This window comes from Podarcis tiliguerta, assembly GCF_965153285.1.
Source record: "Podarcis tiliguerta genome assembly, chromosome: 11".
Taxonomy (NCBI): Eukaryota; Metazoa; Chordata; class Lepidosauria; order Squamata; family Lacertidae; genus Podarcis; species Podarcis tiliguerta.
This window is the reverse complement of record NC_139544.1, coordinates 2,919,486-2,940,202: the sequence shown is the minus strand read 5'-3', so window position 1 is coordinate 2,940,202 and position 20,717 is coordinate 2,919,486. Positions and strand designations below refer to the sequence as shown.

At 41.7% G+C, this 20,717-nt stretch overlaps 1 protein-coding gene across 1 annotated transcript in view; it reads left to right on the top strand.

The window, feature by feature from the left end:
* Positions 1–20,717, top strand: part of TRPM6 (transient receptor potential cation channel subfamily M member 6) — an 88,095-nt gene that overhangs the window by 40,939 nt on the left and 26,439 nt on the right. The window contains exons 18-29 of the mRNA XM_083403292.1: positions 2,075–2,230; positions 2,934–3,077; positions 3,724–3,852; positions 7,425–7,676; positions 8,553–8,727; positions 9,799–9,913; positions 11,726–11,925; positions 13,222–13,354; positions 14,943–16,066; positions 18,194–18,300; positions 18,788–18,914; positions 20,502–20,599. Coding sequence (XP_083259418.1) covers positions 2,075–2,230; positions 2,934–3,077; positions 3,724–3,852; positions 7,425–7,676; positions 8,553–8,727; positions 9,799–9,913; positions 11,726–11,925; positions 13,222–13,354; positions 14,943–16,066; positions 18,194–18,300; positions 18,788–18,914; positions 20,502–20,599 — 2,760 coding nt within the window. The remainder of the gene's footprint in view (positions 1–2,074; positions 2,231–2,933; positions 3,078–3,723; positions 3,853–7,424; positions 7,677–8,552; positions 8,728–9,798; positions 9,914–11,725; positions 11,926–13,221; positions 13,355–14,942; positions 16,067–18,193; positions 18,301–18,787; positions 18,915–20,501; positions 20,600–20,717) is intronic.

Here is a 20,717-nt window from a genome sequence, read left to right as displayed (position 1 = left end):
GTTGTAGAAAATTGTGTCATATCTCTGGTCACAAAAGGGGAAAAAATTATAGGACAGAAACTGTGTAATCCATCTGTCACAACAAACAGATGGATAAGGATTATTGAGGGTGGGGGAAGAGAATTGCTAAGGCAGAGGAAGCAAACTTGTCCTTGAATAGCTCCTAGAAGACACTCCTCTGTTTCTCAAGAAGTCAGCTGCTTATTATCTCTGCAAGTGTCACCTACTAAGCCTGCTGTAGGGAAGACAGTGTACCTTGCACTCTTGAAACCCATAAAAAGGAATATATTCCTTCCCATGGAAGCACCTTAGTTCCTTTTCTGCCAAAGCAAACACAGATTTAATGTCTCCTACCTTTAATTACATTGTAATAGCTTTCAAAGTCAACAATTGCTCCCGTGTCTTCCATATTTGTGTGCAGTACAAGGAGGTAGAGATTTAGAATAGTTTTCTTTCCCAAGCCATAGTTTTCAAGGGAGCTGCATCATGTCAGTCTGCTGGGAAAGAGAAAATGGCTGGCTGACTGGCCAGCGGAGGGAAAAGGTTGTTCTGGCTGAAGGACGTGCAAACAAGATTGCGTGTGTGTGTGTGGCTTGTGGCTTAATTTGACCTAGCAACTCTCCCCTTGGCTGCTTGCCCCACTTTTGCCTGTTTATTGCTTATGCTACTCTCCATTTGGGAGCTCTTTCTGTTTGCCACACATATGGATTATATTTCTCTGAATCTCCTCTATGACGCCCTGAATTTTCTAAGTATTGGCATGTGTGCACATGTATGCATGCACTGCTTATGACTTTATTGGACCTGGCATGCGCAAGTGTAGTGTTAACAGTTGCACATTTTACCACAGAAGTGGATTGTACTTTCACCGTCGATATTGTGCTGACTGAAGGAATATTGTGTTTTGAATCTTGCTATATGATCTACTTGTTGTTTACTGGCATTTATTCCTGCCCTGGTAACAGCAACAATTCTGCACATCAGGTGGTTGGTTTAAAATGAGAATTTAGGCGAAAGCTACTGATGAATTGTGGAGTCTTCTTACTAAATACAAGGCGAGTTTCCCCATGGATGAGGAGCCATGCCCTTTGTTTCTGCAGCTCTCATACTTCCTGATCATGCTTTCCCTGCTCACATCTGTGTGTGGCAGCTGTGGGGACCAGGAGGGGTTGGTGGGCCTTTGGCTTCATCATGCTCTTGCCTGCACATTTTCCTTCTCTGGAAGTCAAATGGGTCAAGCTCAGGGTGAAAAGATTTGGGAATCACAGATTGATTCCTGACTATAGTAGAGAGGTTGGACCCAAGATTTGAGATGATACCAACATAATGGTGTGGATGCTTCCGATTTCCCCCCCAACAGAAATCTCAAGAAGTAAGCATATGTTCTGGCTTTAAAAAAAAATCAGGACCAGGACCCTCCAAAAACTCCCAATCCCTCCCAAATATTCTCCGTGTATCTGCCTTGGCAAGAGGGCAGTGTTTCATAGCCCACTGGTTGCCCTGGAAGCTATCCAACAGCGCTGGGAACTTGGGCCAAGGTATGCTCACCTTGGCCCATTTGGGCCAAGGTATGCTCACCTGTCCACCCCTTGATGCTATGTGATGCCAGGCATAGGTGCAGGTCAGATAAAGCTGTGGCTTCCAGCTGGTCCAAATTCAAACCATTACTTTCTTTTGCAGCTGTGGGTTAAATTTGACACCTTTCCATGCTACGTTCACCAGGGGTTGGGCATACTTGGGAGGTCCTGATTACTCCTGAGTGCACCCAGCCACTTCCAAAAACAGGACAACAGAGTAAGGCACCCGATTCAGAGGGAAGAATTGGGAAGACACTCTAACTGCACTCTTGAGTCCTCCTTTGCATCAATGGCTTGAATTTCTTTTTTTCTTGTTTTGGTTCAGAGCAGCTAAGAGGAACTTTGGGCAGTGAAGCAGAGGGAATGGTTGGGCAGGATGAGAGAGAGACTCACTTTTTGTAGGCATCGGCCACCGCTGCCTTCCTCTTTGTTAGTTTCATACAAAGGCTAGTGATAGGATCAAATGCAATCTTACTAACTGCATCATGCTCCTGCAGGTGATCCTAAGCATTCTTCTGCCTCCTACCATCTTGATGCTGGAGTTTAAAAGCAAGGCTGAAATGTCTCATGTACCTCAGTCACAGGAGTTCCACCAGTTCACATGGTATCATGGTGATCCTAACGCTTCCAGTGTTAAAGATAACGTCTCATTGGTTAGTATGGTACCAGGTTTAGATTTCATTTTTCCTAAATGTGGAACATATATCTTTTTATTTCTAAACATTTAGTTCTATAATGTGGTAGATGCTAGAAACGTGCAGAACTAGATTCTGATGCTGTTAGGCAGGGCTAAGCATTTGCTTTCCCATATATATCATTGACATTGAAAGTACTGTGCTAGACCATTTTAGACCATTAATTGATATAGCTTGGTGCTATTTAGGATGACTGACAATAGTTCTCTAGGGTTTTGGAAAGGGCTGGGAATAGATCCATATCTGCTGGTGTGCAGATATGTCGGCAATCTCTCTCTTTTTTAAAGAAACTTTGAACATCTTTCTGGGCTGAATGTTAATTTCTCTTCTTAAGGTGTTGGAACTGTAAAAGGTCTTCAGGTTCAGTTCAAATTCAGAACAATAATCTCAACATTACTGTTTACAATTATAGTTTAAGCTTGAATGCTTAACTCATGTATTTGTTTATGGAAAATAACCTAGTTATTCTTGCTTTGTGAACAGAAAATAGCAATTATTATATTTATATAATAATATAAAAATATATTTACCCAGCACAGTGTATTCCAATGTCACTACTCCAGATTTCTTTTCCTTTTTGCTGATGTACAGAATCTGCATAATAGAAGTTTCTTATGGAGTTGGATAACCACTAACACGAGCACTTTGTTTTCTTATACAGAGCCATTATGATTTAGAGAAAGGAGTTGAGAAGCAAGAGGAAAGCCAGAATTTCCCTGGCAATAATGAGCAGGGAAGCCTTCCTGCAACTAGGAAAGTGTATGAATTCTACAATGCTCCAATTGTGAAGTTCTGGTTTCACACGGTCAGTCATTGTTTATGACTGGTTGCCCCTCCTTCTGTGTGAGGGCTCATGGTTCTTAGCTGTGGCAACTTCCGCAGTCTTGGAGCATAATCTTATACTCCCTTGGATCCTATGTTGCCATAGTCTTGAAGCTCCTGACCTGCCTGCTATGGTTGCTCATGATCCCAAACAATTTGTGGTCAGGTTACCTAAGGGACTGTCTGGCCCCACACATGGCTGCCTGGCAAATGTGTTCCTTGGATGCAGCCCTGCTGAGAGTACTGCATGCCCTAGTTTGTCCTAGAAACCAGGCTTGTCATGATATTTAGGCACCTACAAAAGGTGTTAAGGATTCCTTAGAGATCACCCAGTCATTTAGGAAACAGTAAGTGTACAAATGTAGGGATGGTTTTATTATTTTTAGAGTTTGTAAGACTAATTGTTGTTTTTTGGAATTTGTATTATTACTTTTATCTTTTTCTACACCACTTTGATGGCTTCAGGCTGTGAAACAGTTTATAAATTGGTAATGGTGATGATGCACACCCACCTTGCAGAGCTTACACAAATGGTGGCGGGGATTGTGTTGTGTGACCTATTAGTTTCCTCTTTTTTGCCACAAATGTGTGTTTATAAGGACTACGCATTGTGTTCGTGTGTTTTGTAGATGGCCTATTTAGCATTTCTCATGCTGTTCACTTACACTGTCTTGGTGGAGATGGAACCAACACCCAGCGTGCCAGAATGGCTTGTGATCATTTACATTTTCACCACCTCCATTGAGAAAGTCAGAGAGGTAGGTCCTTTATTCCATTCTGATGTTTCTGCTGTCCATGCCTGTTATAGGAATTAAGACAAGCAATTATCTATGGGGTAAGCTACAAAAAAGAAATCTCCATGAAATTGAATCAATGTACAATTTCATAATAATAATTGTAGTTTTCAAAAATAGGAGCCTGGAGTTAAGTTTCCACTTTTGAATGACACACACAGGGGATAAAAAAGATTTGGGTGTAAAGCTTTTTTTAAAACAACAACAAAACCCTTTTATGTATTATATACATTTAAATGCAGAAACTTGCATAAAATTACATCTTTAGGATTTTGTTTGCAGTTCTTTTCTGCAATTTGAAAATAGCCATTTATCTTTCTCCTTGTGAAGAGTTATGGGGCAGGGTTGGACCACAGTTCCTGCAGATGCCATGCAGGGATTGAGTGACTGTAATGTGGAAGACAAGGAGAGGGAGAGGGCTCAAGCCCTAGGGTTAAAGAGGGGCGAGGGGCTGCCCCTTTTGTCTTTATAGGACAGCTACCCCTACATGAAGCAATTGCTTCACATGTGGTGGTTGTGGTCCACTGGATAAAATGGGGCAGGACTCTGTGTTACATACACGCTTCATTAACTTCTCCGGGGTTTGCTGTGTGTAGTCCTGGAAATCGTTTTCCTTTAGATTTTATCAGGTAATTGCACCCTTTGGCTTTCATTCCTCTAATATGTTGTTACACGTGCTAATAACATCATTCAGCTCAGTGGTACTCATATACATAAAGTTATTTATACATGTCTTTTTTCTAAGGTTTGGCTAACACTTTGACATCACCCTTTCACTTGCTGCTTATCAGTTTGATCTTAGCAGTATGTAATTGGACTTTGCTATATAATGCGAGGAATCTTGTTTATAACCATTCAAAGACTCTTTTTCACCATTTGCTTAGCAAAACTGAAAAGGCCCTCTGGCGAACCCTTGTTGTTCAAGAAATAAACATCTCATTTTCCACCTTCCTAATTTTGAAAACTTGCCTTTTCAAGACTGCCATGTCCTTGATAAATGACAAAGATTTGTTTCTTTTTGTTTGCACCAAAGTAAAACTAATTTGTTACTTCACTTATAAAGGCTGTTCTGCTTTTTTTCCATGCCTCCTGGGGCTTATGCAATATTTATTGTCATTTTACAGCCCTTTCTTTCCATTTCACCAAGCCCCTGATTTGTTTCTTTTAAAGAACAACAATCTACGTCTAACAATTGTACCCCTGCACTCACTCCGTGAAATAATGAGCAAACAGAAATACATTTCAGAAGGAAGAATAGAGATGTATTGAGGGTGCAGAGTCTTTGAGAAGCAATGCAGTGTTTCATTTCAAACTTTAAGAAGCTGTGACATTGCGGCTTGTGTTGTGACTTTGTAATATAAAAACTCAAGTCTTGCTCTTTCTCAGCTGTTTATATGTCATGGAAACATGGATCCAAGCAGAGCTTTTTCCAATTTCCGAACCTGGCAACCCAGCGAGCTTCCTCCCAGTGTTCAAAAACCCCCATTAAATACTTGCTTACCACCATCCTGACTCTTCATAGACCCCCGGGACACTCCCAATGTGGGTCCCTGATCTAGTTATTATGAGGGGCAGGAGTACGTGTAGGGTGAAAACCAAGGTGTTCACATGGTGTTCTAAATAGAAATAGAATGAAATATTCTGAAACCAGATAAAAAGCATGAAGAAGAAAAAAAGAGCCCAAGTCTTTTTGCACTGTGTGGGAAACATCTGCTCACCTGCCAGCTGCAGGGAGTGGCATTTGTGGTCCACTGGCAGCAGCTGCCGGGCGATCTTCTGGTTTTGACCCTGCTGGGAGGAGGGGCATCACTTCTCCAACGGCTTCGCGGGCTGTTGGGGCTTGCCCATGGTTGCAGCCAATTGTGGGTGAGCCCGGGGGTGCTGTTCAGGGAGCAGACCAGAGGGAAAACTTCTCTCTGGTTCTCTCCCTGGCTGTAAAAGCCAGCCATGCCCAGGCCTCAGCCTCAGTTCCCACTCACCTGATGCTTTATGTGTAGGCCTGGCCAAGAGAAGTGGGCAAGCCCAGCGTAAGACCTTGCTATGGAAGTCTTCAGTCGCCATATTTGGGACCACAGGGGAATTTGTCTTCCTCATAGCAGTTGTCTCAACTTGATTGCAGATAAAGTTGGACCTTTAGTCTAGGTGGAAGGCAGTTCAGGAGGCCCCCCCACTTCACCCCACCCTCAGTCCAAGGAATCAGGGTATCCTCTTAAAGGGATCCAGGAAAGGTGCTTCTGTCCTCCCAATTTGATTTATGTCATAGGTGATACTTAACCTTGGTTAACCATGCCTGCACCAAAACCTGCTGACATCCTTAATCAATAAAGTTGAGGCCTGTTTAAATCCCAAGTCGTCGTCCCGTGTTTATTGCAGCTTCCTCCTGCCTTGGGCTTCTCCCTGCAGCTTCTCTGTGCCCAGGCCTGCAAATATTTACCTATATTTTATTTTAAAATATGTATGTGCCAAAACGGCTTACAACAACAAAATTAGATGTCTTTTTTAAAATCACAAAAATGGAAATACCGTATTTTTCGCTCTATAAGACGCACCAGACCACAAGACGCACCTAGTTTTTGGAGGAGGAAAACAAGAAAAAAAAATATTCTGAATCTCAGAAGCCAGAACAGCAAGAGGGATCGCAGCGCAGTGAAAGCAGCAATCCCTCTTACTGTTCTGGCTTCTGGGATAGCTGTGCAGCCTGCATTCGCTCCATAAGACGCACACACATTTCCCCTTACTTTTTAGGAGGGAAAAAGTGAGTCTTATAGAGCAAAAAATACGGTATACTCAGAGCTCCAATAGCATCATACTATTCCATTCTACATCCAGGAACAAGACAAAAATGATAGGACACAATCCAATGGTTATTTTGAACCTAGTGCCTGAACTCTTCTGACTAAAATTTTAACTTGTGCCTAAGATCAGCCTCTGATCTGAGGACTGGAACATGTTACACCAATTTTTAAGAAGGGATCAAGAATGGGGATCCTGAGAATTACAGACTACCAGTAGTTAGCTTAGTGCCTGCTCCATAAAAACGGGTGAAACACGTTGTTTAGAGAGAGTTACTAAGCATATACAGAAAAACAAGAAAGGACAGAATCCAAACGTTTTTTGACAAGGGCTAATGAGTGTAGAGAAAGTCTCCCTTCTGTTTGCAGCAGATAGGAGCACATAAGGGAATTGTTGCCTTGAATAATTAAGGAGTTAAAATGAGAGAAGAATAAGTGAAGCGTACATTTTTGCTTCTTTCTAAACCATTTGTCCATGAGAATATTCTTGTTAATAACCAATCATTTGAAAAGAATATTTAATATGTAAGCCATGCCATCATTTCTATCTGATTCATTTGCATCCGCATCACAAAGGGCATTAACATTACTATTTTAAGGGCAAGGAAACTGATGAGGAAAGGTGACAGCTTGCCCAAGGTGACCCAGTGGCCTCTGACTTACGTAGGAAGATCGTCTGCAGAGATACGTCATGTTCTTTACATGCCTCATATAAATTCAAGGGATGTTCCCATTTTTCTGTAGGTATTTATTTCGGAGCCGGGAAAGTTCAGCCAAAAGGTGAAAGTGTGGATTTATGAGTACTGGAACTTTACAGATTCTATCGCCATTATCTTGTTCATGACTGGTTTTGGCTTGCGCTGGGCAGATCCTCCCCTTCACACAGCAGGAAGGTTAATTTACTGTCTGGATATAATATTCTGGTATACTCGGCTTCTTGACTTCTTTGCTGTGAACCAGCGTGCAGGTCCATATCTGACAATGATCGGGAAAATGGTAAGCATTTAGATACAGAGCACTTTCTCCAAATAAGGATACCACTTTTTCTTATAGAGCTACACAAGAGGCAGAATTTCAGCTAATGAAGTTTGAATCTTCACCATATGAAAATTTTGCCCGTTATATATGAAGTAGACAGAAATGTAAAGCACCATCACACACTAGCCTAGTCAGCATGCTAAGCCAAACGTGTCACCATGCTGCTGTGAGCTAGACCTTGGATGCAGTCCTTAGCCTCCTGTCCAAACCCAGACTTATCTCCCCCAGACAAACCGCGAGTGGTAAGCCATAGAACAAACTTTGGCTACAGGTTGTGGTTTTCCTGGGGTGAGACACATTCAAACCTAGGTTCATGGCTTCGCCTACAGCAGCACAACTGCAGAGGGAATGGAGGAAGAGCAAATGAGCCATGGTTTCTTATCTGGGAGGATGCACATTTGCAGACTAGGTCGTTGCCTGTCTTTGCCCTATCTGTGTTCTTGGAAGTATAAGAGGAGGAAAATAATTCTTATATATCTGAATTATTTAGTATCCCTATTTCTAGAATGAAGTCTTGCATAAAGCACCAGCCCTAGTCTTTTGCTATTCCTTTTGCTATTCTTTGTACTATGCCAGATACTTATTCCGGGTGCTGCCCTTTTAGATTAAGTGCATTTGATTGACTTGACAGGAACTTGTACATAAGTAAGTACAGGACTGCTGCCATTCTGAATAACTGAACATCAATACATCCAATAAGATGCAGTACTGATACAGCGTTTCTCCATAAGTTGTTTAAAATAACAAAATAATGTGCTGTAGCCACAGGAAACAATTTTTTTCACCTTGCAAAATCACACCACTCCGATCCCTGTGTTTTCTTTTTTTGTGCAGACAGCAAACATGTTTTATATTGTAATTATGATGGCCATAGTATTGTTAAGTTTTGGAGTTTCTCGAAAAGCAATACTCTCTCCACATGAGCAGCCTTCATGGAGCCTTGCACGAGATATTGTATTTCAGCCTTATTGGATGATGTTTGGTGAAGTATATGCAGGAGAAATTGATGGTAGGTCTGATTTCACTGAAATGCTGCACCCAACAAAATGTGAACAATTATATAGCATATCTATCACTTAACACAGCCTCTAGAAAAGGTAGCATTTTCAGAAATTTTGCAGCTGTGGGAAAAGCCAGATTCCCCATCCCCTTCATTTTTTCCAGGAGAAAGTCTTTATTATATATATTATAATATAGATATATAGATATAGATATAATTATATATTACTTCTTTTTCTGCTTTAACGGCACAAAATGTATCACGTATAACTTAGAATATAAAGTTGAGCGGTTGAGCTACTCAGCATAGGTATGAAACTTAAACCCACAAATGCCATAGTTTTGCAGAAGCAAAAGTGAGCATATATCAATTTGTAGTTCACCTGCAGGTCTTGGTTACAGTTCAGTTCTCAAATTCTCAAATTTGTCCTCTGATAATTTGGCATTCACAACAGTTCTTTTGAAGTTTGTGCTTCATGCCACTCTGGCCTGGAGGCGGTTGGAGGATGGATGGCGGCTAACAGATTGAGGTTCAATCCTGACAAGACAGAAGTACTGTTCTTGGGGGACAGGGGATGGGCTGGTGTGGAGGACTCCCTGGTCCTGAATAGGGTAACTGTGCCCCTGAAGGACCAGGTGTGCAGCCTGGGAGCCATTTTGGACTCACAGCTGTCCATGGAGGCGCAGGTCAATTCTGTGTCCAGGGCAGCTGTTTACCAGCTCCATCTGGTACACAGGCTGAGGCCTTCCCTGCCCGTGGACTGTCTTGCCAGAGTGGTGCATCCTCTAGTTATCTCTTGCTTGGACTACTGCAATGCGCTCTATAGGGGGCTACCTTTAAAGGTGACTCAGAAACTAAAACTAATCCAGAATGTGGCAGCTAGACTGGTGACTGGGAGTGGCTGCCAGGTGTCACCCTCCTCTTCCACTTCCTGGGTCACAAAAGCATGCCATGGCCCAATACCCTTGGTTTGGGGAAAAGAACAAGCCTTCTTGGCCTATGAATGAGAAATCTATCATTAATTAGCTGACCATTCCTATGCTAGAGTTGCATACAGAAGCTTTCCTTTATAATTTACAGCTTGTGAAGCAGACCCCAACTGTCCTCCTGGTTCCTTCCTCACGCCATTCCTTCAAGCTGTCTATCTCTTTGTACAGTACATCATCATGGTCAACCTGCTGATTGCTTTCTTCAAGTAAGTGCCTGTCATATTTCCCGTTGGGTTTATTGGTGCTATTTCTACATTAAGTGGACCCAGCCTGCCTAGGGCTCCACCAAAAGGAGTAACAGAGGAGAAGCAGCATGATAAATGAGCGGAATGGTTTACTTTCTGTTCATCTTTAGTAGATTACACAACTTTAAGCTTCATTTTCAGCTGCCTGTGGACAAAGGGAAACTTTTATACAAGTTAACAACCACCACTAAATTTGTTGTGCTAAGATTGCCAACATCATCTGCAGACACTGTGGTGCCCCTTAATGCAGTGGTTTTCAACCAGTATGCCATGGCGCCCTGGGGTGCATTGAATGTTGGCCAGGGTGCCGCAGGCATCACTCGCCTCTGTCCCTCTTTCCTTGAATGCCCTCTGTGCCTCCCAAAGGTTTCCACAGCTGTTCGTTGCAGCAGCCCTGCTGCTGCCACTATTGCCTCCCAGGGTAAGGTGCTGGCCTCACGTTCACCTTTCACCAATCTCCATGGGGCCACTAAGGTGGGGGGCATCCTCAGCCCAGATCCCTGTGGGGAAGTGTGAAGAGGCACCGCTCTTTGGGGCAGAGGGCAGCTCAGAGACCAGCAGCAGCTGCCCAGAGGACTCCCAAGGACATGGGAGAGGATAGAAGGCTGAGGGAACACTCCACAAAGCAGGGTGTTCGAAAAAGGGTGAGAGGCTGCCAGCTCTGCAGGCATAACTGGGCTTCTGAGTCCCACAGGGGAGTCACAGAAAGAATATAGTTGGTCAAGGAAGCCTTGGACTCAAAAAGGTTGAAATCCTCTGTCTTAAAGACTTGGCCTCATGTCTGCAATGCTTCCATGGCCCCTCCCTTGTTGTCTTCCTGGGTAAAAAACCATGAAGCTGTACACCGTGGATCAATATTTTTGTGGTGCTGGCAAACTCAGGATCTGTTCTTTAACTTGCCTGGTCTACCACTGTAATCTTTGATAGGGTGGGCGGGGGGGCTGTGTAAAATCATACAAATTCATGAAGACCCATTTTAATTCTTCTGGACCCCACTTTCATCCAGAGCCATGCACACACCCACACACCCACACACCCACACACTTCTTTTTTATCTGGTGGTGGTGGAGAAGAAATCTGGGGGAGGGGGGAGGAAGAGGTGACCAGAGTGGACCCACAGCACCCTCTCAAAATTCCAAATGTGCTGAATGATTTTGTAAGACCTGTGAGATAAAGTGAAGGATGAAAAGACACATGTATTTGGTATGTTGGCATTTCCCTGTATGTCAGACACATTTTTTTAATCCTCTCAGTTGTATGAGCTTCTGTTGCAGCTGAGCAATTCAAAGGAACAAGTCATAAGTAACTGCTTTGATGTTGTCTGTTTGAATATGTTTATTTTAAAAATTACCGTATTTTTCTGTGTATAAGACTAGGTTTTTCCTCCTAAATATAATGTCAAAAATTAGGGGCGTCTTATACATGGATACATCTCCCCCCATTTTCTTAAATTTGAGTCCCGCAAAATAGGGGTCGTCTTATACATGGGGGCATCTTATAGATGGAAAAATACAGTATTTTTGTCGGTAAAAAGCTTAATAAACCAAATCAGTATTGCCATTATTAGTAAGCATTATGTGTCTAGATCCCACAGCAAGTTTTGTCAATCTCACTCTTTGGGCAACTCTGGCCTCTATATTTTGCTTAGTTAACATATTTACCTTTTGTGCATTATCTTAATTTATATATTGTACTACATATTTAAACATTTGTTTTTAAAAAAGTCCTATGGCTCTCTCTCTTTCCCACACCCCTTTTCCTCTGCATCCCCAGTAATGTTTATTTTGATATGAAGTCCATATCGAACAAACTCTGGAAATACAACCGGTATCGGTACATCATGATGTATCATGAAAAGCCATGGCTGCCACCGCCTTTTATTATACTGAGCCATATTGGCATCCTCATAAATTGCCTTTGCCATCGCCGGCTGCCAAATGAGCTGGACCAAGAAGAGGGGCACGTTGAACTGAGTAAGCAGAGCCTGTTCTTTCTGGTGCTCCTTACATTCACTAAATCCATAGACCTTAACTTTCCATGGGACCTTAACTTTGTTTCTGTTCATCATAAACATAAGGACTGTTCCATGTACTTAGAGCAGTTAAACAATATTTGCACCTCGGAGCTGTTTCCATTTCAGTGGCAGGTGCCTTGCTCCTTAATATGTTTTCTGGAACCATATAACTCCTAAGACATAAGAAGACATAGGAAAATAGCACCATCCAGTGGAATCTGACTGCCAAAACTTAGCTGTAGTGACTTGATGATTCCTCAACAAATCATGGTACAGTTCCATGTAGATTGAAAGACATGTTTGGGAAGCATGCACTCTATTACAAATACTCACCTGAAGTCAACGTTTATTTGTCAGTCTCACTTATGCAGTTGCCACTGGTATTTTCAGCATAGAAACAGTTTGGAAATTGTGAGGAAGGTGCTTTCTAGATGCATTGTAGTTATTCATGGTATAGTTCACCAAACCAAAAAGCGAGAAATGGAAATGAAATTGAAATGTGAAATTCTCATTTTGGGTTGGGGCTGAAGGAACAAACAAAACAGGAATTAGTGTAGTAGAACTAAAATAATACAAGTAGATTCTATGGGCAAGGATCCAACTAGGTGCACCAAATAGGATATTTTAATTTTTTCTTCTTTGAACAGTCCGTGCCCTGTCTCAAATTGTATTCTGAAGTTTCCTTAGTTTCAAAAGTGGTTTGCTGGAGCCCTGGGCAGATATTCAAGGAATGTGTCCTTTGAGGAGGAAAGAACTGGGAATTGTACCTGCTGCCCCTGCTGCCAATGTCCATATGTTTATGTGAAGGTGTGAATAGAGTCTCAATGTTTTCAAAATTGCTTGAAATCTCTTACCTGGTCAAGTGATTAATTTTGCCCTTTCAAGTGCCACATCAAAGTTGTCCCCTCAATGGTGAATTTGTTTACCTGTGACATACTGTGGCACCACATGTCCTGGTCTCAAACTTGGTTGCACTGCATCTCACACCTACTGTCTAATATTCTTTGGAGATTCATGCCATTGGAGGTGCGTTAGGCAGAGTGAGGAAACTGCCTCAGGCAGTAGATTCTAGGTGGACAGCAGGGACAACATCTCTGATGTTAAAATAAGATCCAGCTGCTCTCCAATCAGCTTCTGTACATGGGGTGGGCACCTTGCATTTCACCTTAGACAGCAAAATATTTCCAGCCAGCCCTTTGCAAGTGACATGTTTACGTCACTGTGTTTAAACTTTCTTCTAATCACCATTATCCAGAGCTGTATCTGAGTGATGAGGAATTGAAAAAACTTCATGATTTTGAAGAGCAGTGTGTGGAAAAGTACCTGCATGAGAAGAATGGAAGCTTTCATTCCAGTGACAGTGAAAGGATTCGTGTGACAACTGAAAGGTAAGATAACTTTCCCCCTGACAATGTTAGTTGTACTGCAATTCATAGAAGATAGTACAAAAACAAGCTGGAGTGCAGGGCCGCAGTCCTAAATACACAGGTTCATGTAATTATTGTTGTCTATGCAGAATTAGATATGTTCAGAAAGGTATAGCTAATATACTGAAAAAAAGTGGGGTTGTGCTTATGGACGTTTGTATTGAATGTCAGCCAAAATGCAGCTAAACTCTTTGAGTTCCCTTAGTATGTTAAATGCAGCAATGCCTTTCATTATTTAAGGCCACATGGAGTACCACCACCTACTGATTCAAGCGTTTACATTCAAGTGTTGCTGAATGTAAAAAGCAATAATATATTAGGGAGAAAAAGATTTTCTATTTGCTAGCCTCTTTTAATTTTTCTCATTGTTTCTATACCCAAAAAACCCACTTATAGTGGATTTCAAGTCTACCAAATCTATTTCACTTCTCAAAATGTCTTCAACAAGATCCTATTTCCAAATAGTATCAAAACTTAAACAGTTTTTTAAGGTGAAGGTTTAGAAAGATTACCTGAAGTTATTTAGCTAAAATAAGCTAACAGACAAGGGTTTATACAACTCCATTATGGGCCCTGTCATAATCTAAATGGATCTTGTTGAAAGACATTTTGAGAAGTGAAATAGATTTGGTAGACTTGAAATCCGCTATATGTGGGTTTTTTGGGTATAGAAACCATGAGAAAAATAAAAGAGGCTAGCAAACAGAAAATCTTTTTCTCCCTAATATATTATTGCTTTTTGCATTCAGCAACACTTGCAGATTTGAAGATTTTTCAATTATAAAAGAGCAATACTTCAGGCAACATTTTATACACTCATTTCAAACATAGCTACCAGTTTCCACTTAGAATCATAGAATTGTAGAGTTGGACTTATAGTTTCTTTATAGTTATCAGGTATCAAATTTTTATGAAAGTATACAACATATTTTGTTATTTTGTAGCACACTCTAGTTCTCAGGAGAAGGGTATATTAATTCTACAATTAAATTATTGATTGATTTGTCACATTAGTATCATATTTATTTGTAATTTATATACTATCATTTCAAAAGAAACACCAAGGCAGTTCACAGGACAATAAGGCAACAACAAAATACAACAATAAAAACCATGCCAATGAAGCAGAAACATCAATCTCAATTATAGTAGCCAGGAAATGCTGGGAGCCAACATTAATTATTATGAAACATCCAGATAAATAAACAAATTTTTAATAGCCAGCAGAAGCATCCCACAGTTGGTGTCTGCCTGATATCCAAGAGGAGATCTCTCCACAGGATGGGAGCCACCATGGAGAAAGCAATTCTCCACACCACTTTGAGCCAGATGCGTCCAGGTCAGAGTCCATGGGAGAAGGAGTTGGCCAGATCCGACAGGCTCTTGGGTTCTCTCGGGGAATCTGATCCTGAGCTATACAGGGCCTCTTTAGCCAATACTAGAACAATGGTTCCATTCCCTATTTGAAAAATGAAATGTTATTAATTTAACTGGTATACTGAAGAATGTATATAATGCAGTTTTTAATACATCTGTTATTTTCTCTTAGAGTGGAAGAGATGTTTTCACAACTGAAGGAGGTACATGAGAAAGTATTTTATGTCAAAGACGCTTTGCTTGCCCTGGATAGCCAGCTCGGACACTTACAAGACCTCTCTGCTTTAACCGTTGATACACTTAAAGTCATTTCAGCTGTGGACACTTTGCAAGTAGAGGAGGCCCTTCTTGCTCACAAGAAGCATCAAACCTACAGGAAGCTTCCCCATAGCTGGAGCAATTCCATGTGCTCTAAGGCTTTGGGCAGTATGGAAAGTGTGTGTGATAAGAAGTATAATTACTACAGCATGCCACCTTCTCTTCAGAAAAGCTTGGCCAGGACACATTGGCCCCCAGGGGCTCGTTGTGGCATTCTTGGTGCCCTGGACTACAAAGAGATCAAATCAATAAGCAAACACCAGGAGCAAGAAATTGAAAACGACACACTGACCTCTGGGGTATCGTCAGAGTGTAAATCAGCCCCTAGATATGGACAATTCCTCCTGGTTCCTTCTGGTCAGCAAGGAGCCTCTTTATCTGAAAATGCCACCTTAAGTTCAGCCTTCTCAAGTAGTCTGCTCAGAGAAGATGAACTGCAAGCTCAACCCCAAACCAAGCATGGCAGCATCACTGCTCAGCTGGATGTGCACAAGGCTCCAGAAAGAAATCCAGTTATCAATGAAAAATGGGAACTGGAATTTTCATCCCACAAAGAGGATAGTGAAAATATCACTGAACCCTATTTGAACTTCCAAGAACCTAGAATTGCCAGTGAGGTCTCTATCCATGCTCATCAACACAGTGAGGAACCTGAAGGAGGTTATGTGAACTGGGGGTTCTTGGGAGATGATGAAAAGAGTTATTTTAGCAACAAGTCAAGGCAGTTGTCATGCACACATTTTACCCACAATAAAGGCTGCCGTAATCCTCAACATGCACAGATAAATGAATCCAAATCGTTTTCCTGCGTTTCTGACAGATCAGGCTACAGTAGTGACAGCTCCCAGTCTCCTCTCCCATTCCAGCGCAGCATGTCAGTCTGGATCAATCCACGCAGGAAAAACTGGCCTTTCGGCAAGGGAAGTGGATTCTGGTCCCGCAAAGCAGAGAAAGTGGGAAAGACCTTCAGAATAAAAGGTAATGGCTACACATTGTTATTGCTGTTTGATGGATTTTACTGCTGTTCTTACGCATTAATCTTCTGGTGGTCTCCTGTTTTGCTTTGCTTTGCTTTGCTTTTAATAAGGATTTTTTAAAGCATACCTTGAACACTATTATGAAAGACAACATAGAAATGTTTTGAGTCAACAAATAAATGTTACATTGCTTTAAGCCACTTTCCACAAAGAAGTTCCAAGCTCTTCCCAGCTGTTTAGGGGTCATTGTTGAGTGATAGCTGTGAGATGCTGGTTGTCCTCTGCTTCAGTATTGGACTGCCCTAGATCTGCTGCCTTTTTCATCCACTTCTCAGAAATAAAGGATGTATGATTACTATCAAACATCGTCAGATGGAGCTGTTGACTAATTAATGATTTTAAAGATCAATCAAGTAATCAGTAGATTATATTTACCTACATTAGCAAATTATAAAAACCTCCATTTAGGAGGCTTTTTTAAAAGTATAGAAACATGAGCATTCATAATTTAATAAAGAACACTTATCACATTATTAGAAGAAAAATCAGCTTTCACGTACTCTCTTGCCATGACAGACCATAGCCAATGCACACTCAATAAAGAGTGTGCTGTTAATTTTTAGCCTCATATTTTACATTTCCTTTCACTAATTAGAACTGGGCCTCATAAAGTAATCAAAAATTTAATTTATATATCTGATCAAAAATTTAAACCTTACAAAACAAAACTCCAAACCTGTATCCTGAATGTGAGCCAAGGAATTGATAAGTTTGTTTTATTAACTTACTTTGGATTCAATGAATCTGGATTCTCTATCATGTACTTGTTTGGTCTGGGCAAGTGACTACACTAGATTCACAGTTCTCTATTTGTGAATAAGAAAAAGGCCAAAAGTAGACGAGAAGGCATTCATGGAATTTCTAATTGTGGGTTACAGCAACCTGCAACTTAGAGTTGTGGTGACTGGAACAAAATAATGATTGTAATTAGTGCTGTGGATCCAGAGTGGTGGACTTGTAATCTGGGGAACCGGGTTCACGTCTCCGCTCCTCCACATGCAGCTGCTGGGTGACCTTGGGCCAGTCACACTTCTCTGAAGTCTCTCAGCCCTACTCACCTCACAGAGTGTTTGTTGTGGGGGAGGAAGGGAAAGGAGAATGTTTGAGACTCCTTCGGGTAGTGATAAAGCGGGATATCAAATCCAAACTCTTCTTCTGCTGCTTTAAACTCAATGTCTGAGCACTTTTTAATTTTTTTGCCCAGACGCTTTCCTTGCGAAAACCCTCTCTTTACCACTGAATTGAAGCAAACATCAATCTGCAGAAAACCCTAATTGTTGTTTGTTCCAATTTTGCAATGAGAGCAGGTTTTCCTGGGGACTGTAGCGGGGGTGGGGCAGAAGCACTCAGACACTGAGCTTTAAAACATGAGCTTGAAAGCTTGGGGCAAAAGGTCAGTGTGGATGAGCCCTACGACTGCAGATGAGTCTATAAACATTAATCATTTTATATATTTATACTGAGATTTCTTTTCTACACTTCTAGTCCACCAGGGTGGCTTGCAACAGTTTAAAATGACAATGTCATAAAATGCAGTAAAAATGCAGTAAAATGCAACATTAAAAATAAAACGCAATCTGCAGGCATTACTTACCTGAGAGTAATGTCAATTGAACAGTGTAGGACTTCTCTCTGAGTAAATAACCATAGGCTTACAATTTGCAAGAATGTCAACATAAATGATAAATATTGACCACAATGTGATGACTGCAAACATGTAGTCTAAGGGGAAGGGGAGGCAGTGTAACAGAGGAAAGTGTCCAGAATTCTTTGCATTAGTTTCAATTTCCACCAATGCACTATCAAAGCAAACAATATATTACGCTGCACAGTTTTAAAATTTAAGTTTGTTTAAATGTGACATGCACACCCTTATACACAGTAGTAAAATGGTTAGATATTAAAACTGTTAATACTGTAACATTCCAATCCTTTGTGTGGCTGCTCAGAAAGTCTCAATGAATTAGTTCAATTAGACTTAATACCAGGTAGGTGTGAAACTTTATTGAGTTTTCTTTGAAATATGAATTTAGTTGCCTCCTCCCCACCCCTGCCTCTTTACTCTCAGAGCTATCCAAATCTGCAGAGTCACATCAGCCAGTATTGGCAAAGGCAAAACTTGGAAACAAAGAAAGGAAGTCTTCGAGGAAGAAACAGAAAACTCTTCAGGTGCCGGTAGGTGAAGGTGGAACTAGAATTGTATGTCCTTTTTCTGTTTTTTAACAAGCTGAATAAATATAGAATTACACAGTTATGAAAGCTCAGCTCTTCTTTCAAGGTGATTATTAAAACTGTTACTGACCTGGCTGATTAATCATTGCATATTTGGAAACTGCTTGGCTCACGCTCACATTATTGGGGGGGGGGGGACCAAGTAGCTCTGAGTGAAATCCAGCTGTCCAATACACACACCCCTTTTTGCTCTGAGTAAAAACATCTTGGCTATGACTTCTGACAAGTGTTAGTGAATAGCTGTAGGTACTTCCTCTTTGTTACTGCTAATGCTTTATTCATGTAACATTTGCAAACAATGATCTGCCCTCCCCATTATGTATAAGGGACTTTCCTGCTAGAGTGGTTTGAAAGGATTATGCTACTGGCAACTTAAGCTCAACTACCTGTCATCTTTGGCTGATTACTGTTTTTCCTTTTCTTTTGGCAGATGATTACAGTTGATGGTTGTCCCCAGAGCACCCAAGTTAGTTCAGAGCCACTTGAAAGCCGACCTGTGGGAGACAAATGGGAACACAGAACAAATGAGCTAACTTCACCTCCCTTCAATCAGCTGAGTATGTAATCCAAAGCAAATGACAGGTAGAATATGAAACGTTTGGTGGCAGCCAGGACCCATAAATACCACCCACAGTAGCCTTCTTAAGAGAACAAATTGTGGGGATAGGCTATTAAATTTATTGTGAAGTATCTCTCCTGCTGTGTCATCTGGGTCTGGATTGACTTCCAGAAATTTCACACTTTTCTGTTAGTTTATTGGCTGTTTGTCTCAAGCCAAGAGCCCTTCAGTTTAGCTTATACCAGCAAGCTGCAAGGTTGAAAAACCATTGAGACAGGTAAGAGGAGCCAAATAAAGGTAAAGGTAAAGGGACCCCTGACCATTAGGTCCAGTCGCTGATGACTCTGTGGTTGCGATGCTCATCTCACTTTACTGGCCGAGGGAGCCAGTGTACAGCTTCCGGGTCATGTGGCCAGCATGACTGAGCCGCTTCTGGCGAACCAGAGCAGCGCACGGAAACACCGTTTACCTTCCCGCCGGAGTGGTACCTATTTATCTACTTGCTTGTCGTGCTTTCAAACTGCTAGGTTGGCAGGAGCCGGGACTGAGCAACGGGAGCTCACCCCGTCGTGGGGATTCAAACCGCTGACCTTCTGATCGGCAAGTCCTAAGCTCTGTGGTTTAACCCACAGCGCCACCCGTGTCACCAAATCCACCTGACCCTTCCCCAAACCTCCCTCTCACACTTATAGACTAATCAGTGACAGTTTACAGGTCAGCTTCCAAGAAAATAGGAAACCTGGGAACAGTATAGTACATACTTCTCTTCTACAGAGTTAATGATATCCCTCAATGCATACTGGTAGAAAAATGTGTTTTGATTTGATTGCATATGTATTATACTCCTTTTGTGGCACAGTAATTACCTTAATGAATAGGAAGTTGTTTTATTTCTACTCCCTGAGCATCAACACTACATTTGAAATACTGACCTGGGTGAGGTGACAGGGTATGATTCCAATCCTATTGCTTTAGAGGGCACGATAGCATCAAGAGCTTGCATACAACTTGATTTTGCAGATCTGCTGGAAACTTTCCATAGATTCTGAACAGGAAAGTCGTGATGGACCTTCCCACATTGGAGTGTCTCCAGAATAAGCTGACCTTCTTCCTCCCAAAATGGAAAATGCTCACCTCATTGCCAAGCTGATCTGAATGTGGTCCATGGGCTGCTCAAATTCCCTCTCCTTGTTTCCTATTCCCTTCAATGTCACAGCTGGTGCCTGTGCTGTGGTGACAGCATACCTCCTCTTGCCCACTGTCTGCTGCGGTGATGGGGGCAAATATTGGGGGCAGCAAGTAAGCCTCCCATCAACTTTTATTTGTGGGGGCGGCGGCAGTGAAGGGACCTTGGCCCCTAAGAGTTGGCATCTATGGGTGAGAAGCAATGCACCAGGTTGCATAGGCTCAAGCAGCCCATAAGAAATGCAGTGTTTCCAATTATATTGCCGTAGCCTGAACATTTCTCAGAGGCACAGAACATCCTGTTCAGACTGGGCTATTTATTCATGCATACATGCTTGCATTTGTGTGTCTTTAAAAAAAAGTTCACATGTGCTCTTGCTGTGTTTGCTTACTTGGCTAGGTTTGGACCGTATTGGTTGTCTGCGCCAGAGAATGAAAAACCAAGAAACGGCAAGACACACGGTACAGATTTGTGACTACCTGAGGCAATCACAAGAGGTAAGGCTTGAAGACATAAAATATTGCTAGTCAGCTCTTTCCCTTCTATAAATCTATGCCCAACCCACTGATTCTTGGTCTGAATTCATGGCTGAGCACTAGGAAGAAACTTTTCTTG